Here is a 16,948-nt window from a genome sequence, read left to right on the forward strand (position 1 = left end):
GTAATGAAAATAGGGAGGTGAACAGAATTAAGCAAAGGAAGATGGCCTGGAGAAGGCTGGGGCTTGGACTAGATTAGTTATAACATCAAAATTGAAGTCCCTTGTACCTAAACATGTTCCGTCTTTACATATGATGTCACTAGCAATGTTAAGTTTTATGACATCTTACATTGTATTTAAAATAAGGCACTGGGCTTGCCTGGTGGCGCAGTGGTTGAGAGCCCGCCTGCCGATGCAGGGGACACGGGTTTGTGCCCCGGTCCGGGAAGATCCCACGTGCCACGGAGAGGCTGGGCCCGTGAGCCATGGCCGCTGAGCCTGTGTGTCCGGAGCCTGTGCTCCGCAATGGCAGAGGCCACAACAGTGAGAGGCCCGCGTACCGCAAAAAAAAAAATAATAATAATAAAATAATAATAATAAAATAAAATAAGCCACTGACAAGCTATAGGTTTACTACTTTAGGCTGTGAGAGTCAAAAGGCATATTCATGAACACATTCTAATATGCTAGTTAATTTATTTGATTATAAAAGAGACCTGGAAATCCTTCGTGAATTAGAAAAATAGAAACAAAATATATGAAGACTGTCTTCCTAGGAAGCTACCAACAGTAATTCTTCAGAGTCATCCCACCTGGAAATCTACTGAAAATAAACTAAATCAAATTTATAAACAATAAAAACAACAAAAAAGTTATATATTGAAATAAATATACCATTGGCTACATTTTCATTTTCTGACACATTTTACTAATTTTCTAACATTGTTTTTGAATTTATGTAAATCTGTGGAAAATACAAAGATAGGAAATTAAATGTAAAAACCATCCATACATACATTAATTCATAGCTTGCTTCTTTCATCATTTTAAGCTAAATTTACCTTAAGCTATTGCAAAGACAGTTCCAGGAAAAACTGGGTAGAAGGTAAAGGAATATTCTGAGTGCAAATGGACACTTCTCTGCACCAATGTATGAGTCACAATGGCAATACATTTGAAGGCGTGAATCACAACTAACCCCTTAGGGCTGCCATTTCTGTGCCTTGGTAAGGGATACTAAGTTAACTTTGAACTTCTGGTTCTTCCAACTCTATACAGAATCCTATACACTCCCTGTTGAAGGGAGTTCAGCTAAGAATCAACAAAATCCTTTACCTCTTTGCTCTCCTCACCCAAAGGGCTGTGCTGCCCTGTGCTAAGTGTGAGCAGAGGCTGTGCTGGCTGTGGGGACCTCACTCCACTCTGAACAGCCCCTTCCTTTGCTCTTATTCATGCAGAGCTCATCAGATAGTGATATTATAAGAGCCTTCCCAATGTGTAATCTTGAATCAACACTAAAATAGCTTTCCTGTCATTTTAGGTATTGGGTTTTAATCAAATGTCATTTATAGACTTCTTAAGGGACGCTAATAGGCTCAATTGGATCAGGTCATACATACCTCATTCATCAACTGAGTTGCAAACTTGAAATGCCTATTGATTGGACAATCAGCAACATACTTGAAATCTGACTTCGTCCTTTCAAATACCTCTTTATACTTATACTAGAGAAAACAGAACATGGTTACTTGAGAGCATGCTGTGATTATCTTAAGAATGAGACATGCCATTTATTGTATACAATTGTGATTAATTCATTCATAGAGATAACAAATAATTACTGAACACACTCTGGCTCCCAAGGCAATGAAGGGTATACCCACCTCAATGTCTTAAAAATTAGCCCCCAAATACATACTTTCATTGAATGGATGTCAAACAGATCTATATTCCATATTGGATAAAAATCCAAATCAGTTTCTTCTTTGTTTCAATACTTATAGTGATTATTATTTTACTTTGAATGTATTTCCATGTGCGCTCGAAGGCAGTTTTTAGTCCGTTAATTGGAAGTAGTTTTCCAGTAATGAATCAGATAATCATAATATTTTAGAGCAGGGGTATGCTAGCATCTAGACCACTACCTGTTTTTAAATAGCCCCATGAACTAAGAAAAAACTTTTTTATATAGTACTAAGGGATTGTAACAAAGAATATGTGACAAAATGAATGTGGTCCACAAAGTGTAAACTATTTACTATCTGGAACCTTTCAGAAAAGTTTGCTGACTTCTATTTTAGAACTCAAAGGAAGCTAATCCAACTGCTTTATTTTATAAGTAGGAAGATGAGGCCATAAAAACAAAGTTATTTGCTTCAAGTCACACATCAAGTTTGTAGATTAAAATAATCTCACTTTCTATTTACTTCCATATCAAATCACCCAGAGACATATTAGGAAATTCTGGAAGAGCCATGAGGAGTTGTACTGAGATGGCCTTTTATCAAATTCAAATGAGTGATGTAAATAAATGATTACTATTGTCAATGAGGCCAATACTAAAATAATTCCTGAGTAGAGTGAATAATGCAGTATATACTCCAACTGTAGGGTCTAGAAGCAAGGATAGGGATGGAAATATGAGAAGCTGTTTCCTCAGTACTATTTCTCTCTCTCTGTGGGCACTGGAGTACATTTCATGGATGTGGCCGTTACCCCTGAGTAGATATATACCTTGCTGTAGAGAGTCTTGTTCTTTTCAGCCAGAGTGAAGTCAGGGGTATCAAAGGCATAGCAACTGATGCCTTTAAGCCAGGTCAAATCTTCTTTATATTTTACCTGGGAGAAGAATATCACCAAAGAGTTTTAAGTACCTATCTCCAAATAGCAGTATGTTAGGATCGATACAAGTAGAACAAATAGAAGGTCTGACCACTAAGGTATATAGAATAATAAAGTATTGAAATAATTATTTAAGAGACATTTCCTATAATACTGATTTCTGCTCACTTTATGGTGTACTGTATTGCATATGGAATTTTTCATTTTAATACCAAGTAAAGCAATTCAAATTTAACAGGCATACTTGCCTAGAGAGTATATCATTAGCTAGGCAGCTGTATTTTCATATAAAGAGCTGAAATTTCTTTCTAAATAAGCATTGTCATGTGTCTTAATTGCTTTATTGTCATGAAGTTGTCTCTAAAGTTGCTCAAAAATAGGTTATCATTGACATGAAATATATCATTTCCAGCCATGTATTATGAGGTAACACATTTAGAAGAAAAATTAGGTTTATAAATTTGAATATGTTTTTCTGTCTCCTGAGTTGAAGCTCACTTATTTAGTAATGAGCTTTATGACTTAAACATCCATACACAAGAGCTAAAATTTAGTCACGTGTTTAACCAGTTTTTATGCAGTGTTTGATTTCGTTAAGTCATGTGGACATATTAATTTATATGTAAAAATAGAAGATTTCAAGACTCACATCACTGACTGCATCAGTGACTGCTCGATGGTGGAAATGCTCAGGGCGATCAGGAATGGACCTCCAGATTCCCAGCTGGCTCATGTAGTTCTTCTTGTATTTTATCTGTGGTAAAAGCACAAAGACAGCTTTAATGTCTTACCCAAATTTAATGTAAAAAAGGCCATTTGTCTCCAGAGAGTTTTAGGAAAGGGAAGCTACTTTTAAAAATTATGGTGGGTTATTGAGCCCAAAACAAGTAGAAATATATAGGGGCGTACTTTACTGATGTGGTCTGTGACTTTGCGATGATAAACGATGTCTAGAGCATCCTTCACGGTGTGGTATTTCCCTTTGGTCTTTTGAAATGTCTCTTTATAGCGTAGCTGGAAAGAGGAAAAGCACATGGATTATGAAGAACTACCAAGTTAAATAACTAAGCTTGTTTAACCTCGAACTCTCCTGAGTCTTATCTCTTATGTTTTCCTTTGAATAAATTTGGGAGAGATTAAAAACCTCTTTCACATCCTGGAAGAGAAAAAGGACATTCAGAGAAAACTAAAGAAATCTGCATAAAGTGTGGAGTTTAGTTAATAATAATGTATCAATATTGGTTTGTGACAAATGTCTCATGGTATTGTAGGGTGGTAACAACAAGGGAAACTGGGTATAGGCTATATGGGAATTCTCTGTACTATCGCTGCAACTTTCCTGTAAATCTAAAACTACTTAAAATTAAAAGTTTATTTAAATGTAAAACAAGCAGACAAAAAGCTCATTTGGGAGGAGAAAAAAAAAAAAGCATAACTTTGTTGAGCCCAAGACATACCAATGTACGTGGAAAAAGGAGAAAGATTTAGTTTCTAACTCCTAGTATTAAAGTGCCTTTTCCATGGAGCAGTCCTAAAATTTGATTTCCTTTCAATCTTTATCTTTGTGTTATTTCAAAAGTCAACAGCTCTGACTTTAACCTAAGAATATCATAGAGATTCATCTCATCTACACAAAATGAGTACTTCTCTGAGCACTCCGTTTTCAATCTCGAATGAATCTTTTCTTTTTGGGTAGCTGAGCAAACACATAGTGAAGGAGGCCTTTAACTTTGTTTTTCAGATGGGTAATCTAAGATCCTTTAGCTCTACTTGTGAGGATAGCCACGGTAGACAGGTTAAATTTAATGCCACATACCAGCTGGACTATTTCAAAGGTTAGAGTTACCAGTATTGGTACTGACAAAGCCCTGGGGATAGGGCTGTCCAGTGGCGTATAATGAACTCCAGGGGCCAATTTCACTGTGTGGACATCCCTGAGAAGTGGTGATGTAGAGCAAGCTTGGTTCAAATTAATATTCAACAGTAACCTTGAAGTGATCAAGATGGGGATGTCACAAGAAGACAAAAACTATCCTAGCAAATAGATTTTGAGGGTAACATATAATTTTTTCAGCTTATATTTTAAGCAAACTGGCATGGTCTTCTTCCAACTAGCAGACTCCTTCTTGCTGCAACTGAAAATTTCTGACAAAATTACAGAACTAAGATACTGTTCCAATTTGCTGTACACTTTCACAATTCTGCTTAGAGATTACTGTAACCACTTAAGATGCTAGAAATCCTAGAGCTATGTTGCTAAGTTGAGGGTGAGGGGGTTGCTTGAGCTTTTGGCTGGGTTAAGTCCCAACCAGTCCTCCAGAGATCCTGGTTCTGGTAATAGGTGCAATGCAGTCATAATTAGGCTCTGGGACACAAAACTGGTAAGGACTGGCCATCTAACTGGGTTGATTCATTTCATATCTTCATTAACAGATAATCTCATTACCATTGAAAGGCACTCTGTCCTTGATCACGTGGTATGGGAAATGAAAGTCTGTCCCTCTGAATTCTAACAAACATGTCATTCACATGATTTAGGTGATCAAGAGAAGAGAGGAACAAACATTTTCTGAGTGTCAACTAAGAGCCCTGCACTGTGCTAGAAACATGTATCTGTTATCTTGTTTAGTCTAATTTAATTATCACAATTCTTATCCTCATTTCACATATAAGAAAAGAGGCTCAGAAGAATTAGGTAAATTATATGGAGTCATACAGCAGGCAAATCACAGCATCAGGATTTGAAACCGTGTTTGGCTGTTTTCCAAGAACAACATTTTATGGATAAGCAACATCAAGTATCGCTAGGAAATGCCACCAAAGAATTAGAAGAAAGGGTCATATTTTTGCTTGGAAGAGCAATGAGAAAAGCGGTAGGTTTTCAGCATCTCTCAGCATTATTCTTAGCGACTTTGCCAGATGGTATTGTTTGTGTCTGTTTGTTTGGCTTTTGTGTTTTTGTTTCTTTCCTGATCTGTACTGTGGGCCAGGACTTTAAATTATGGATATGACTGTAATATCTTATGCTTCTTAGGCGTTTCCACTTCAGCTGCCCCATCACAATGAAGAAAGAAGGGAGGGGTGCATACGTCACTGGCATTCCAGTAAGCCTTCTTGGCTCTGATGAGGATTGGCGTATCTGGAACTGGCGTGTACTTGTCCTTCATCTTTTCGTATTGAATTTTGTACTTTTTCTAAGAAATAAAGATTGAAGAGAGAGCAATTTAAGTTCAAGTGTGTTCATCCCTCCCAATTCACAACCATGGAACAGATCCAGCCTAGGGACACACTGGATCATGCTCGTTAGGAGAATAGCTCTGCCTTCTGTTTCTTGATGCTGTTGAGCACAACTTATAGAAATGAGCTCTCTGATCAGAGGCAGCAGGTGAAGGCTTTTTTAAAAAATTAATTACATTTATTTATTTATTTTTATCTTGGCCACGCTGCATGTCTTATGGGATCTCAGTTCATCACCAGGGATTGAACCCAGGACATGGCAGTGAACGAATCCTAACCACTAGGCCACCAGGGAACTCCCAAGCAGGTGAAGGTTTTAACAAAGGATTTGTTTCTTTAGCCCAGTGCCTGGGTGCTGAATTCCCAACTTACCTCGCTGACCATGTCCTTCACGTCTTTAGCATGCTTCAAGGCTGTGGTCTGGTTTCCAGCATGATGATGTGGTCTCTCTTTGGTGGCAAGTTCAACATACAGATACTAAATGATAATAGGCACAACATTATAAATCAACTATACACCAATAAAAACTAAAAACAAAGAACAGGGATCAGATGTTACAGAGATAATACACCCCTTATTTAGTATTCAGTCCTCTTTACTCATTTCTAACCCTAAGGTGGGAGGGCAGTGTCTACTTGTTACTGTCCTGATTTTTTGTTGTTGTTGTTGTTATGTGTGCTTCTCTTTACTTGTTTCTCCCTCTGTCTCACATTAGGAAACACATATACGCGCTCCAGTCATCTAACATTCCTGCTGCTGAATATGGTCTAGTCTAAATCCACGTGATAAAAAATGCTGATAGAAGAATGAGAGGATTCTGATAGGCTTCAACATATTTTTTTTTCATTTTTGCCTGGATGCATGAATTGTGGTTTCATTTATCTGTGGACAAAATACAGGTCCTATGGAATGAATTAAAAAATTTATTTTCACCACCTGGAATCCACAGACCACTCATGCAATGACTAAAGTTGTATAGAACTTAGAAAAGAAGACATGGCATTCATAACCTGCTCATGTGAAACATACCATAGTGAAGACGGCCCCAAAGAAAACAGCTTCTTGAAGTTAAAGGGCATGAGGTTGCATCAGGACGACCAAGTGTGAGGGTCTGCTACTGACAGGAGTGGTCAGGCACACAGAACCACCCCCTGTGGCAGGTTTATGAATCTTCATGTGTGAATGTTACCTGACTCTGAAGCTTCTGCCCTCGCTTGGCTCTTATAAGATCAGGAGTATCAGGAACTGAAGTGAAGATTGACTTCTGCTTCTTGCCTGCAGCTCTGTACACCAGCTGGACATAAAACAGTCATAACCATCATTTCTGCTTCATTGACACATTCTATGCTCTGCAGATGCCTTTATTGCTTACTTTAGAGAAAAAGCAGGGCCTCTCCCACTGCAGCAATCTCAGTTTCTGTCCAATAAACCAATACATTTTTTTAACCTCCTCAGCCTTCCTTTTCTTTTTTTCCTTGTATCAAAATTAGAGACATTCTGCAGCCAGTCCAAGTTCCAAGCCACCTGCTGTGTTCTTGTTCCCTTCTCACCTGTCCCTTCTAGGACCCTGTTCTAGCAGTTACCCTCTGCCTCTCTATATCTTCAACCCTCCCGATGTTCCAGTCCTCCCCCTTCTTCTGCTAACAGACCCAAGTCCCTCCCTTCATTAAGCCTTTTCCAAGTTCTGCCAATGGCCTTTTTCCTTTCTTTCACAACCAAGCAAACTATGTGTTTTGCCTTTTTCTCTCTTTTGATTAATTTCACAAGGCAATAGTTTGGCTTCCACCCAACCACTCCAATGAAGTGAATTGCATTAAGACTACCACGAACAATTACAATTGCTACATCCTAGAATGCTTTTCTGCAGCAACTGTAACTGCTCAGCAATTTCATTCCTGAACTCTGTTCTCTGCCTTCCATTCCCCCATTCTCCCCTAGGGGGCCTCCCATCTTTCTAGGCACTCCTCAGCTTCCTTCTATGGTTCTGTGCTCCCCCAAAGGCTGCTATTAGCTAGAGTTAAGTGTTGGCCCCTTTTACCCTATACTTTCTCCTTGAGTAACCTCATCTCTACCCAGGACCTCAACCATCAGTTTGAGATTGATGGTTTTCAAATTTTGGTAAATGGCTCCTTGATATCCTAGTCATGCAGGCCAGAAACTTGGGGAGTCATCCTAGACCCCTTCTCCCTCATTCCCACATCAAAATGGTCATGAATCCTGGGCTCCTAACTTTGTGATACTCCTTAAATCTGACCTCCTTCTCCTTTCCCACTGCCATGGCCCTAGTTCAGGCTTCGGTATTGTTTCTTTCTACACATCCTTAAGAGCCTCTAAACCACCTTCCCAAATCCTCTATTGGACACTTCACATGGCTTACCCATCTTTCACAAGTCCAAGAAAGAGATTTTCTTAGAGTTCAGATCTAATTAGATCTTAATGTTCAGATCTATCCTGCTCAGAAATAATCCATCAATGACTTTTCAGCAAGTCCAAGATCATTAATATATCACCCATAAGTCTTCATAACTGGGCTTCTTCTATCCTATGTCTCCAGTCTCATTTCCCAACAGTCTTCCACACTCTCCATGTGATATTTGAAACTAGTCCCAGTTTCTAGAACTCATTATGGCCAATTTCCCATACTGTGCCTTCTACCTAGAATTTTCTTCCCACTCTTATCTGCCTGGAGAACTCCTGGAGTCCATACTGTCTTGATCATTCCTATAGGATACCATTTATCATATTGATGTCTGTTTCTTCCCAGAGATTAGGAGCCCATGGAATGCAGGAGCTCAATTTTATCATTCTTTTATCACCTCATATTTCGATAGAAGATCTGAAAAACAGTAGTCCTCTAATAAATATTGAGGATATTTAATATAATGAGGTAAACAAGAAAGTCTAAATGGATAACAAATAAATCATAATCACGGATAAAAATACTGGTTGAACAGATAAAACGTAGGAAATAAATAATATGTATACACACATGTATGTACGTGTCCATTTCTTTACATCTAAATTATATACAAGTGCAAATTGAAACAAAATATAGCTCATCTGCTTAGGGCTGTTTCTGGTGTTACCAATGAAAGAAAGGAGATAGATAAAACAGAAATTTACTGTTTCTCCCAGGCTAAATTTTTGAGTAAATCAAATCGACAAAATCATAGAATTTTATGGCTAAAAGAAGCCCAAATCATTACCTAGTCCAATTCTCTAGCTCAGGAAATTAGGGTGTTAAAGTTGTGAATTAGAAAAAGTCACACAACAAATTGGAACTAAATCTGGAACTAAGACCCACCTCTCCCATGCCATTTCTACAATTCCCTTTGAAGTGTATTTCCCCTGTACTTAGGTATGCATTGTTTATACTCCTTGGGACAACATCTCTGCTTCCTAGTACTACAGATATATATGTGTCAAGAATCTGCACAATTTAAAGACAAGTCAAAAGTCAGTAACTTGAACTTTCGGCCATCAAGCTTTTTACTAAGCCAGTGTTTCTCAAATTCACCTGATCCATGGACTTGAGGATATGGGGAGGGGGAAGGGTGGGCTGAGACGAAGTGAGAGAGTGGCAGGGACATATACACACTATCAAATGTAAATTAGATAGCTGCATAGCACAGGGAGATCACCTCTGTGCTTTGTGACCACCTAGAGGGGTGGGATAGGGAGGGTGGGAGAGAGGGTGATCAAGAGGGAAGAGATATGGGAACATATGTATATGTATAACTGATTCAGTTTGTTGTAAAGGAAAAACTAACACACTATTGTAAAACAATTATACTCCAATAAAGATGTTAAAAAAAAAAAAATTCACCTGATCCTTAAGAACCCTTAGTAAGAACATATTTGCAGGCTCTACCCCAGACCTTCTGAATCCAGGGTAGTTGCTCAAATCGGTATTTTCTCAAGCTCAGGTCATTCCACAGTGAGGCAAGTGTGAGAGAAATTGCACTACTAAAAAATATCTATTTTTCTTCCTCAATGTTGTTGCATAATATGCACAAAATCCCAATAGGAATTGGGAAGAAGAGATATTAAAGTTTTAGATAATTCTGAACCCAGAGAGCTGAGAGGAGTAAAGGTATTTCAAAAGATGCCAATTAGCACTTTAAGTTACCAAACAATTTTTAATTATTTAATTATTGGCTGGAGGAGAGATGTGATACTTCAAAGCAGTGGTTCCCAATACTGCCTGAATATTAGAATCATCTGTGAGGCAGCTAAAAATATGCAGATGTCCAGACACAGAGAATCTAGCATGGGGCTTGAGGTTGGAGCCCACTCAAGGGTAGTTTTAAAATATTTCAGAGATGATTCTGATACTTAGCCAGCGTGGAGAGGCACCTTTATTGAGAAGAAACCCCATACGCATTCCTATCTGAGTGCTAGCACTGGTTGAAATAACAGAGGGAAGTGCTCAGGAAAGCAAATGTGCTCAATGTAGCATTTGTAAAAGCTGAAGAATGAATCATCCTCTGCCCTGGCTCACTCCAAGTGTAGGAGGCTGCACATCCTCTCCATTGAGGACAACGCTTGATTTGCCAAGGCTTCTTTAAGTCTAAGGACATAAGTGATCCCTAAACAGCAGCCATCAGAGTTATTAAGAAAGGGGAGTCGATGAAGTGGCCTGACAGCTTTATGGAGTCTGATAAATGAGGCCACAAGACAGACTGAGTTGAATGAGAATGGCCCACTGACCTATAATACAAGCAACCATTTGCATCTGTGGGATGCCCTTACCTTTAGAAAGCACATTTCGTCCTTGGCAAACACGGACATCTGTTATGGCCAAAGCACTATAGGATACACATCTAAATAAGATGCGGGGTCAACCCTCAAGGGACCAACGTAGGTGAGAGGAGCAGATCTATGCACAACTAATGGCAATAAATCAGGAGCCTGGGTGCCAGGTGGGGCAGATGAAAATGAAACTAAGTTGTTTGGAATTTCCTGAGTGGGCAGCAGAGCAGAGAGCCATTGAAAAACTTTTCAAATTGCACTGCCATGATTAGGGTTCCTAATCATGACAGCAGGAACTAATGAGAGAGAAATTTTTGAAATAAATTCAGTTTGGAGACAACAATAGTGTAAGACCAAAGGACTCTCTAATCTATAAAATCATGTAAACTCTCAGCTGTCCTAGTCATAGGCAGGGCAAGTATCAATAGCCTCATCTTATTAAAAAGGGACAAAATAAGTAAATTGAGGCAAAGTGAGGTCAACTGACTTGTTTAGACAGGGTGGCCACTCTGTAATTAAAGGCAGAAGGGAGATTTTGGCCCAATATAATTACCTAAAAAAAGATCACTAGAGGAAGGAGGCCCTTGTGGTGACAGGCTTACTTACTTCACTCAGATGTGTCTTCAATTCCTGCACTTTTCTGTATTCTGGAGTGTCGAGCACCACTTTGTATCTGTCTCGCATCTTCCTTGCATTATCAGTGTATAGGTAATTGGACTTAAAAAAACAACAATGGAAACACAAGTTGATTAATCACTTCAGGAATTGCATGTCATGGTCACATGTTGTCTTTCAAACAGCTGGCATGTGCCAGCCACACTGACCCCCCCCCCCCCCCCGTGTCCTGGAGGTCTTCCCAAGCAGGACCAAAAACCACCGTCATTTAACTAAGCTCATTACCTTTTTTAGGAGGCACAGGTCATCTTGAGTGGGTCATGACTTGCTCAGTGAGTTAATGGCAAATTTCCCCTTAACAGAAGCTACAGACAAGATTCCTCTGCCCAGCTCTGTGAAGCTGTGCAGGAGGAGCTGCGTGTTGGGACGGCGTGCACTCACCCAGAGCTTCCGCAGGTGCCGGGAGCGGACCATGTCAGGAGTGTCATACAGGAAGCAGCCCAGTCCCCTCAGGATCTGCAAGTCTTCTTTGTATTTAATCTGTGTCACAAACATAGAAATATAGCTGGCCACGAGCAAATATAAATCAAGAACAAATAAGACAGAGCAGTGATACTTTTTTAGTGATGGATCTTTCATTTTGGTTCAACACACCCACCCTGTACTCTGAGTTTGCTTGAACTCAAATAAGTCATAGGTTTAAAAAAAAATTTTTTTAACTTATTTATTTATTTATTTTTGGTTGCATTGGGTCTTTGTTGCTGCGCACAGGCTTCCTCTAGTTGCGGCGAGCAGGGGCTACTCTTTGTTGCAGTGTGTGCGCTTCTCATTGTGGTGGCTCTCCTTGTTGTGGTGCATGGGCTCTAGGTGCACGGGCTTCAGTAGTTGTGGCACGTGGGCTCAGTAGTTGTGGCTCACGGGCTCTAGAGTGCAGGTTCAGTAGTTGTGACACATGGGCTTAGCTGCTCTGCGGCATGTGGGATCTTCCCAGACCAGGGCTTGAACCCAAGTCCCCTGCATTGGCAGGCGGATTCTTTACTACTGTGCCACCAGGGAAGTCCCATAGGTTTTAAAAATTTAAATTACTAACCCTGAACTGAGAAGAGTATATGGCCTTTATTTTATTATTATATGGATGAAAAATACCATAGATCAAATGGAGTAATATTTTATGAGAAGTAAACATTCAAGGAGAAAAAAAAAATTTCAGCAAGAAGTAGCTGAAGTGGGTGGGAGCAGGGGTGAGTAGGAGAAAGATACTAAACATTACCTGGACAGAGGCCACTTGGAGTGAGGATTTGGTAATGATTTGGTGTTGAATGTAGAATGGTGGTCAGCCATTCTTGTATCTCCCAAGTGGTCCTCTTACTACTATTTCCATAGCTGGAGAGATGTGGGGTCCTGCTTCCACACTGCTTTACCTTCAAGTTCTACACTCAGTTTAGAAGTTTACTCAATGCAAAAGGCTGCTCAAAGACTGGTTGGCTTACATGCTGAGAGCAAGCCTGCCTCTTGTAAGAGTCTTCCAGAAAGACCCGTATGAGATGCTTACATCACTGGTGATGTCTCCCACGTAGCGGCAATGGAGCACTTGGGGTGTGTATGGCAGAGAGATCATGTGGCCTTGCATCTTGAAGAAGTCTGATTTGTAAATCAACTACAGGGAAGAAAATGCCCATAAACACATAAATTAGAGACCGAATGATTGACATTCATCCCTGGGTTCCACGGCCTCCCCTCTCTCCTAAGAAAATACCCACCTCGCTGACAGCCTCTTGTGTCTTCCTGACTTGGCGGATTTCAGGCGTGTTGGGAGTTGTGTGGATCTTGTCTTTCAGTTTGTGGTACAACTGTCGATACAGTCTCTACATTGGAGGGAAAACCATTCCAGATGGTTAGTGTAGGATGATGAGGGCATCTATACACTAATCAACAATCAAATATTGCACATATTTAAAGAGCCATGAGAAGTGAGATTAAGGATACAGAAAATGATTGAAATTAGAAAGAATAGAAAGTGATATTTATTTTGTTTGGGTGAAGAATTTTGAGCACAGTCTTTCCACTTTCTATCAGATGGTTGGATAGTAGGGTTAGATATTCAGACCAATAGTTTACATAGAAAACCAGGTTCATGAGTCAGACTAACATGCAACCTGACTAAAGATTTTTTAATACAAATGTCAAAAGAAGGAATTAATTTGCATTATAATCTATGGATGGGGTGGGTCTCTACAATGGCATTACCAAAATAAAAAAAAACATTGCCACAGGATATCAGTATCAAAATGGTGACAAAAAGGATCTCCTTACTCCTTTCTGATGTGTAAGTTTATAGCTGAAATAAAATTAATTCTTAATGCATTTCAAACAAAGCCATGGTCTTTGAAACTCCTCCACAGAATTAACATTTACAGTACCTCGCTGGTAACGTTGTTGACCCTTCGGACATTGACAAATGGGACGTCATTGGGTCCAAGGGTATACCCATTTGCCTTCATGTGTTCATAAACTTCTTTGTACTTGAACTGCAGAAGCAAAGTGAGAATGAGATCACTGATGGGTGAACAGAGGGTAAGCGTCACATTTCTCAAATGCAAAAGGGCTGTCGCTTTCATTTGAAAATTACTCTCTAAGCATTAAGTATGAAAAAAAGTCATTGACAAAATTTTTGTAATAATCTGAGTCTTGAAAATTATTTGTTGGCTAATAAAGCCAGGTCCAGAAAGGAATACAACTCAGGGTTGCCTAGATTAAATCTGTTTGTAAGTAGGTATGCAAAATGCAAGAAAAACCTGTATTTTTAGTCCCAATATGGCTAGGAAATTAAGAAATGCAAAGCAGAAACAAGGGACTAATTGTAAGACTGATGGATGAATGGCTTTATAGACTATTTAGAAAATGATGTTAGATGATTAAATCTGACTCTGCTTTGGAAACCATATTATTGGGCCACAGACTATGGGACCTTGCTGGTCAGCAGGTTTGATTCCCAGGACTCTGGAGGGCAATGTGGAATGAAGAGCTCATTCTTCAGCTGATGGTTGGTTTGTGGGTATGACCTGAAGGCCAGAGTCACTGGGATAACCTACGCTTCTTCAGGCCTTGTTCACCAAGTCCGAACCTGACACTAGTGGGAAAGGTTGGTATCAGAGCTAATGCCTGGGCAATGCTCTCAGGTAGTGAGAGTCTGACTACCCCTCTGAGATTTCTATGAAATGGGCACAGAGGGTAAGTAGCGAGGCATGTATCAGAGCCTTTCCTTTCAAAGGAACATGCGGTGATATTGTATCTTCTGCAAAGAAATGTTGCGGAAGGAAGACAACACCATCACTACACAGCAGTAGTGCATGCATGAAATTGCATTTCCAGTAGATGGCTTGGGATAGTTCAGGATGCTTCTGTGCTAAGGCCAAAAGAAGTAGAGGCATCATGGCAGCCGTGATCCCTAAGCCAAGGTAATTGAGTGATGCAGATACAACCCCATGAAAATCTTACGCTAATCCACTGGGCTACCCAGGCACTGCCGAGTTGCAGGAGCAGCACCCCTAGAAAACACACCGTCTCCCCTTCCCTGCTCCCACCATTGTATCATGTTGAAACTTCAAGGTGTGATTAGGCAGATGAGAATAGACTATTAACAAATATTAGTGTCTTCCCCTTCCCACTTGAAGCCCCATCTTAATGAAGAGGAGACCACTCACATAGCTGCTCATGTATCGGGTGTCCTTGGTGTGTTTGAAGTGAGGGGTGTCAACCGGAAGCCTATATCCAGTGGGCAGGGAGTGCAGGCCAGCTCTTCGGTACAGATTCTGCCGGGATAAAGAAGAGCAGGTTAAATGAGAGCTACATCAAATGACTGATCTAAGTTAAACAAGTCAGATCCAGGGCTTCCCTGGTGGTGGCGCAGTGGCTGAGAATTCGCCTGCCGATGCAGGGGACACAGGTTCGTGACCCGGTCCGGGAAGATCCCACATGCCGCAGAGCGGCTGGTCCTGTGAGCCATGGCCGCTGAGCCTGCACGTCCAGAGCCTATGCTCCGCAACGGGAGAGGCCACAACAGTGAGAGGCCCACGTACCACCAAAAAAAAAAAAGAAACAAGTCAGATCCAGGTTTTCAATTTGATACGTAGTGTACTTACACTCACTGAATTGATTTCAAGAAGAAATTAACTAAATTCTAAGAGTCAAGCAATGAATCAAATTACTCTTAACATATTGCTTTCAAAAAAAGAGCAATGAGTGAAGGGGTTTATAGAAAATAATTCTTCTGTGTTTCTAAACATATGCCTGGTTGACTGCATGGCAACCAGCAAGAATTTGGGAAAAGTAAATAGGCAGCTAGTGCCACCTCTGTGGTTAACCCTACCCTTAGCTGATATTCAAGCCATCACCAATCCCCGAGATAGTCGTAATTATAAGACGCATCTTTGGAAGCCCCCAGGGCCCCATAAATACAGTGTCTTGATGTTAGGCTGTCAGATCAGGAGGCTCATATTCCTGGCAGAAGGAGGAAAGGAGTTTCTATCTGTGATTTGAAATAGTCTGTCTCTCAGGGGAGCTAAAGGAGTAAAAATCGTATTTAAAATATTAAAAACCAAATTATTTTTAACATTCAGTATAGGATAGTAGCATTAAAGGTGAGACCAAAGTAGCACCACCAGATAACAAAGAAACAGGGATATTAAATATGTGAGTGGAATCTAGTTTCCTTCTTTTCTGAATTCCAACAGCAATTTCTAGCTTTATCTCTTATTGTATTGAATAAATAGTCTTTTATGATTATATGCCTTGTCTTTGTCATCATGTCTCGGATTTTAAGCTTTTTGAGAGCAGAGATAGTAGACTGACCCTGTTCTATGTAACTTCTATGCAAGCATTGCTCCAAAAATGCCCACCGCTTGCTCTCAGCCAAGAGGGAAGACAAGCAGTGCACTGTTTTTTTGTTTTGCTTTGTTTAGCTCATGTGAATGAAACAGCCTTTACAATTTACAAGGTCAGGATGTAAATTGTAAAGGCTGAGGATGCCCAAGCCAAGGCCACTTCTACGGAGGCCTGGCCCTCGTCAGCTGAGCCCTGGATTTCTGCTGGGCACTCTGTCCAGGTCTCATTTCTCACCTCACTCTGGAGCTTGTATGCATGAAGGGCCCGGTCCAGATCCACAGTTTTTGTGGTTGGAGCCACTTTGCCTCTGATGCTGTGCACGTAGTCATGGTGGTAGACGGCCTAGGTGCAGAGAGAAGCAGGGTGAGCTGAGTGGACTATGGCAGCAGGGTTAGAAAGAAGCAAAGTAAACGCAAACCCAAGTCTCCTATTAGAAAAAATAATAGCCTGCTCCCCTTTGCCTTGGGAACTCTATCTCATATACTGTGCCTTGTCCACCAGGACCACAGCCAGGGTATGGACCCCACACTGAAAAATCAGTGGAAGAGTCAGCTCAGGCACAAGAAGAGGAAGAGTGGGCATTTTACCACTACCTATTCCAAAAGAATAAGTTTTCACGTCCTGACTCATAGGTGAGATTTAATATTTGTTTATTAACCTTTGGGGTTAATAAAAAAAAAAAGGGCAGCCTGCTCTGTGTCACTGTGCCATTACAGTGGGTGCTTTCTATCCACTTTCTAGTCATCTGCATAAGGATGCTGAGGCTCTGGGGATTAAGAGCTTCTCTCAAGCCTCACCG

The 16,948-nt window shown here is 40.4% G+C and overlaps 1 protein-coding gene across 38 annotated transcripts in view; it reads right to left on the reverse strand.

Moving 5' to 3' along the window:
- The window catches only part of NEB (nebulin), a 229,531-nt gene that overhangs the window by 42,264 nt on the left and 170,319 nt on the right, over positions 1-16,948 (reverse strand). For all 38 annotated transcript variants that reach the window (XM_067026027.1, XM_067026025.1, XM_067026024.1 and 35 more), the window contains 14 exons: positions 16,384-16,491; positions 14,970-15,077; positions 13,686-13,793; positions 13,026-13,130; positions 12,818-12,922; positions 11,707-11,805; positions 11,257-11,367; positions 7,088-7,192; positions 6,271-6,375; positions 5,751-5,855; positions 3,571-3,675; positions 3,311-3,415; positions 2,554-2,658; positions 1,440-1,544 (listed from right to left, as the gene is read on the reverse strand). In XM_067026027.1, coding sequence (XP_066882128.1) covers positions 1,440-1,544; positions 2,554-2,658; positions 3,311-3,415; positions 3,571-3,675; positions 5,751-5,855; positions 6,271-6,375; positions 7,088-7,192; positions 11,257-11,367; positions 11,707-11,805; positions 12,818-12,922; positions 13,026-13,130; positions 13,686-13,793; positions 14,970-15,077; positions 16,384-16,491 — 1,479 coding nt within the window. The remainder of the gene's footprint in view (positions 1-1,439; positions 1,545-2,553; positions 2,659-3,310; positions 3,416-3,570; positions 3,676-5,750; positions 5,856-6,270; positions 6,376-7,087; positions 7,193-11,256; positions 11,368-11,706; positions 11,806-12,817; positions 12,923-13,025; positions 13,131-13,685; positions 13,794-14,969; positions 15,078-16,383; positions 16,492-16,948) is intronic.

This window comes from Kogia breviceps, chromosome 2 (genome assembly GCF_026419965.1).
Source record: "Kogia breviceps isolate mKogBre1 chromosome 2, mKogBre1 haplotype 1, whole genome shotgun sequence".
In the NCBI taxonomy this organism is placed as follows: domain Eukaryota; kingdom Metazoa; phylum Chordata; class Mammalia; order Artiodactyla; family Physeteridae; genus Kogia; species Kogia breviceps.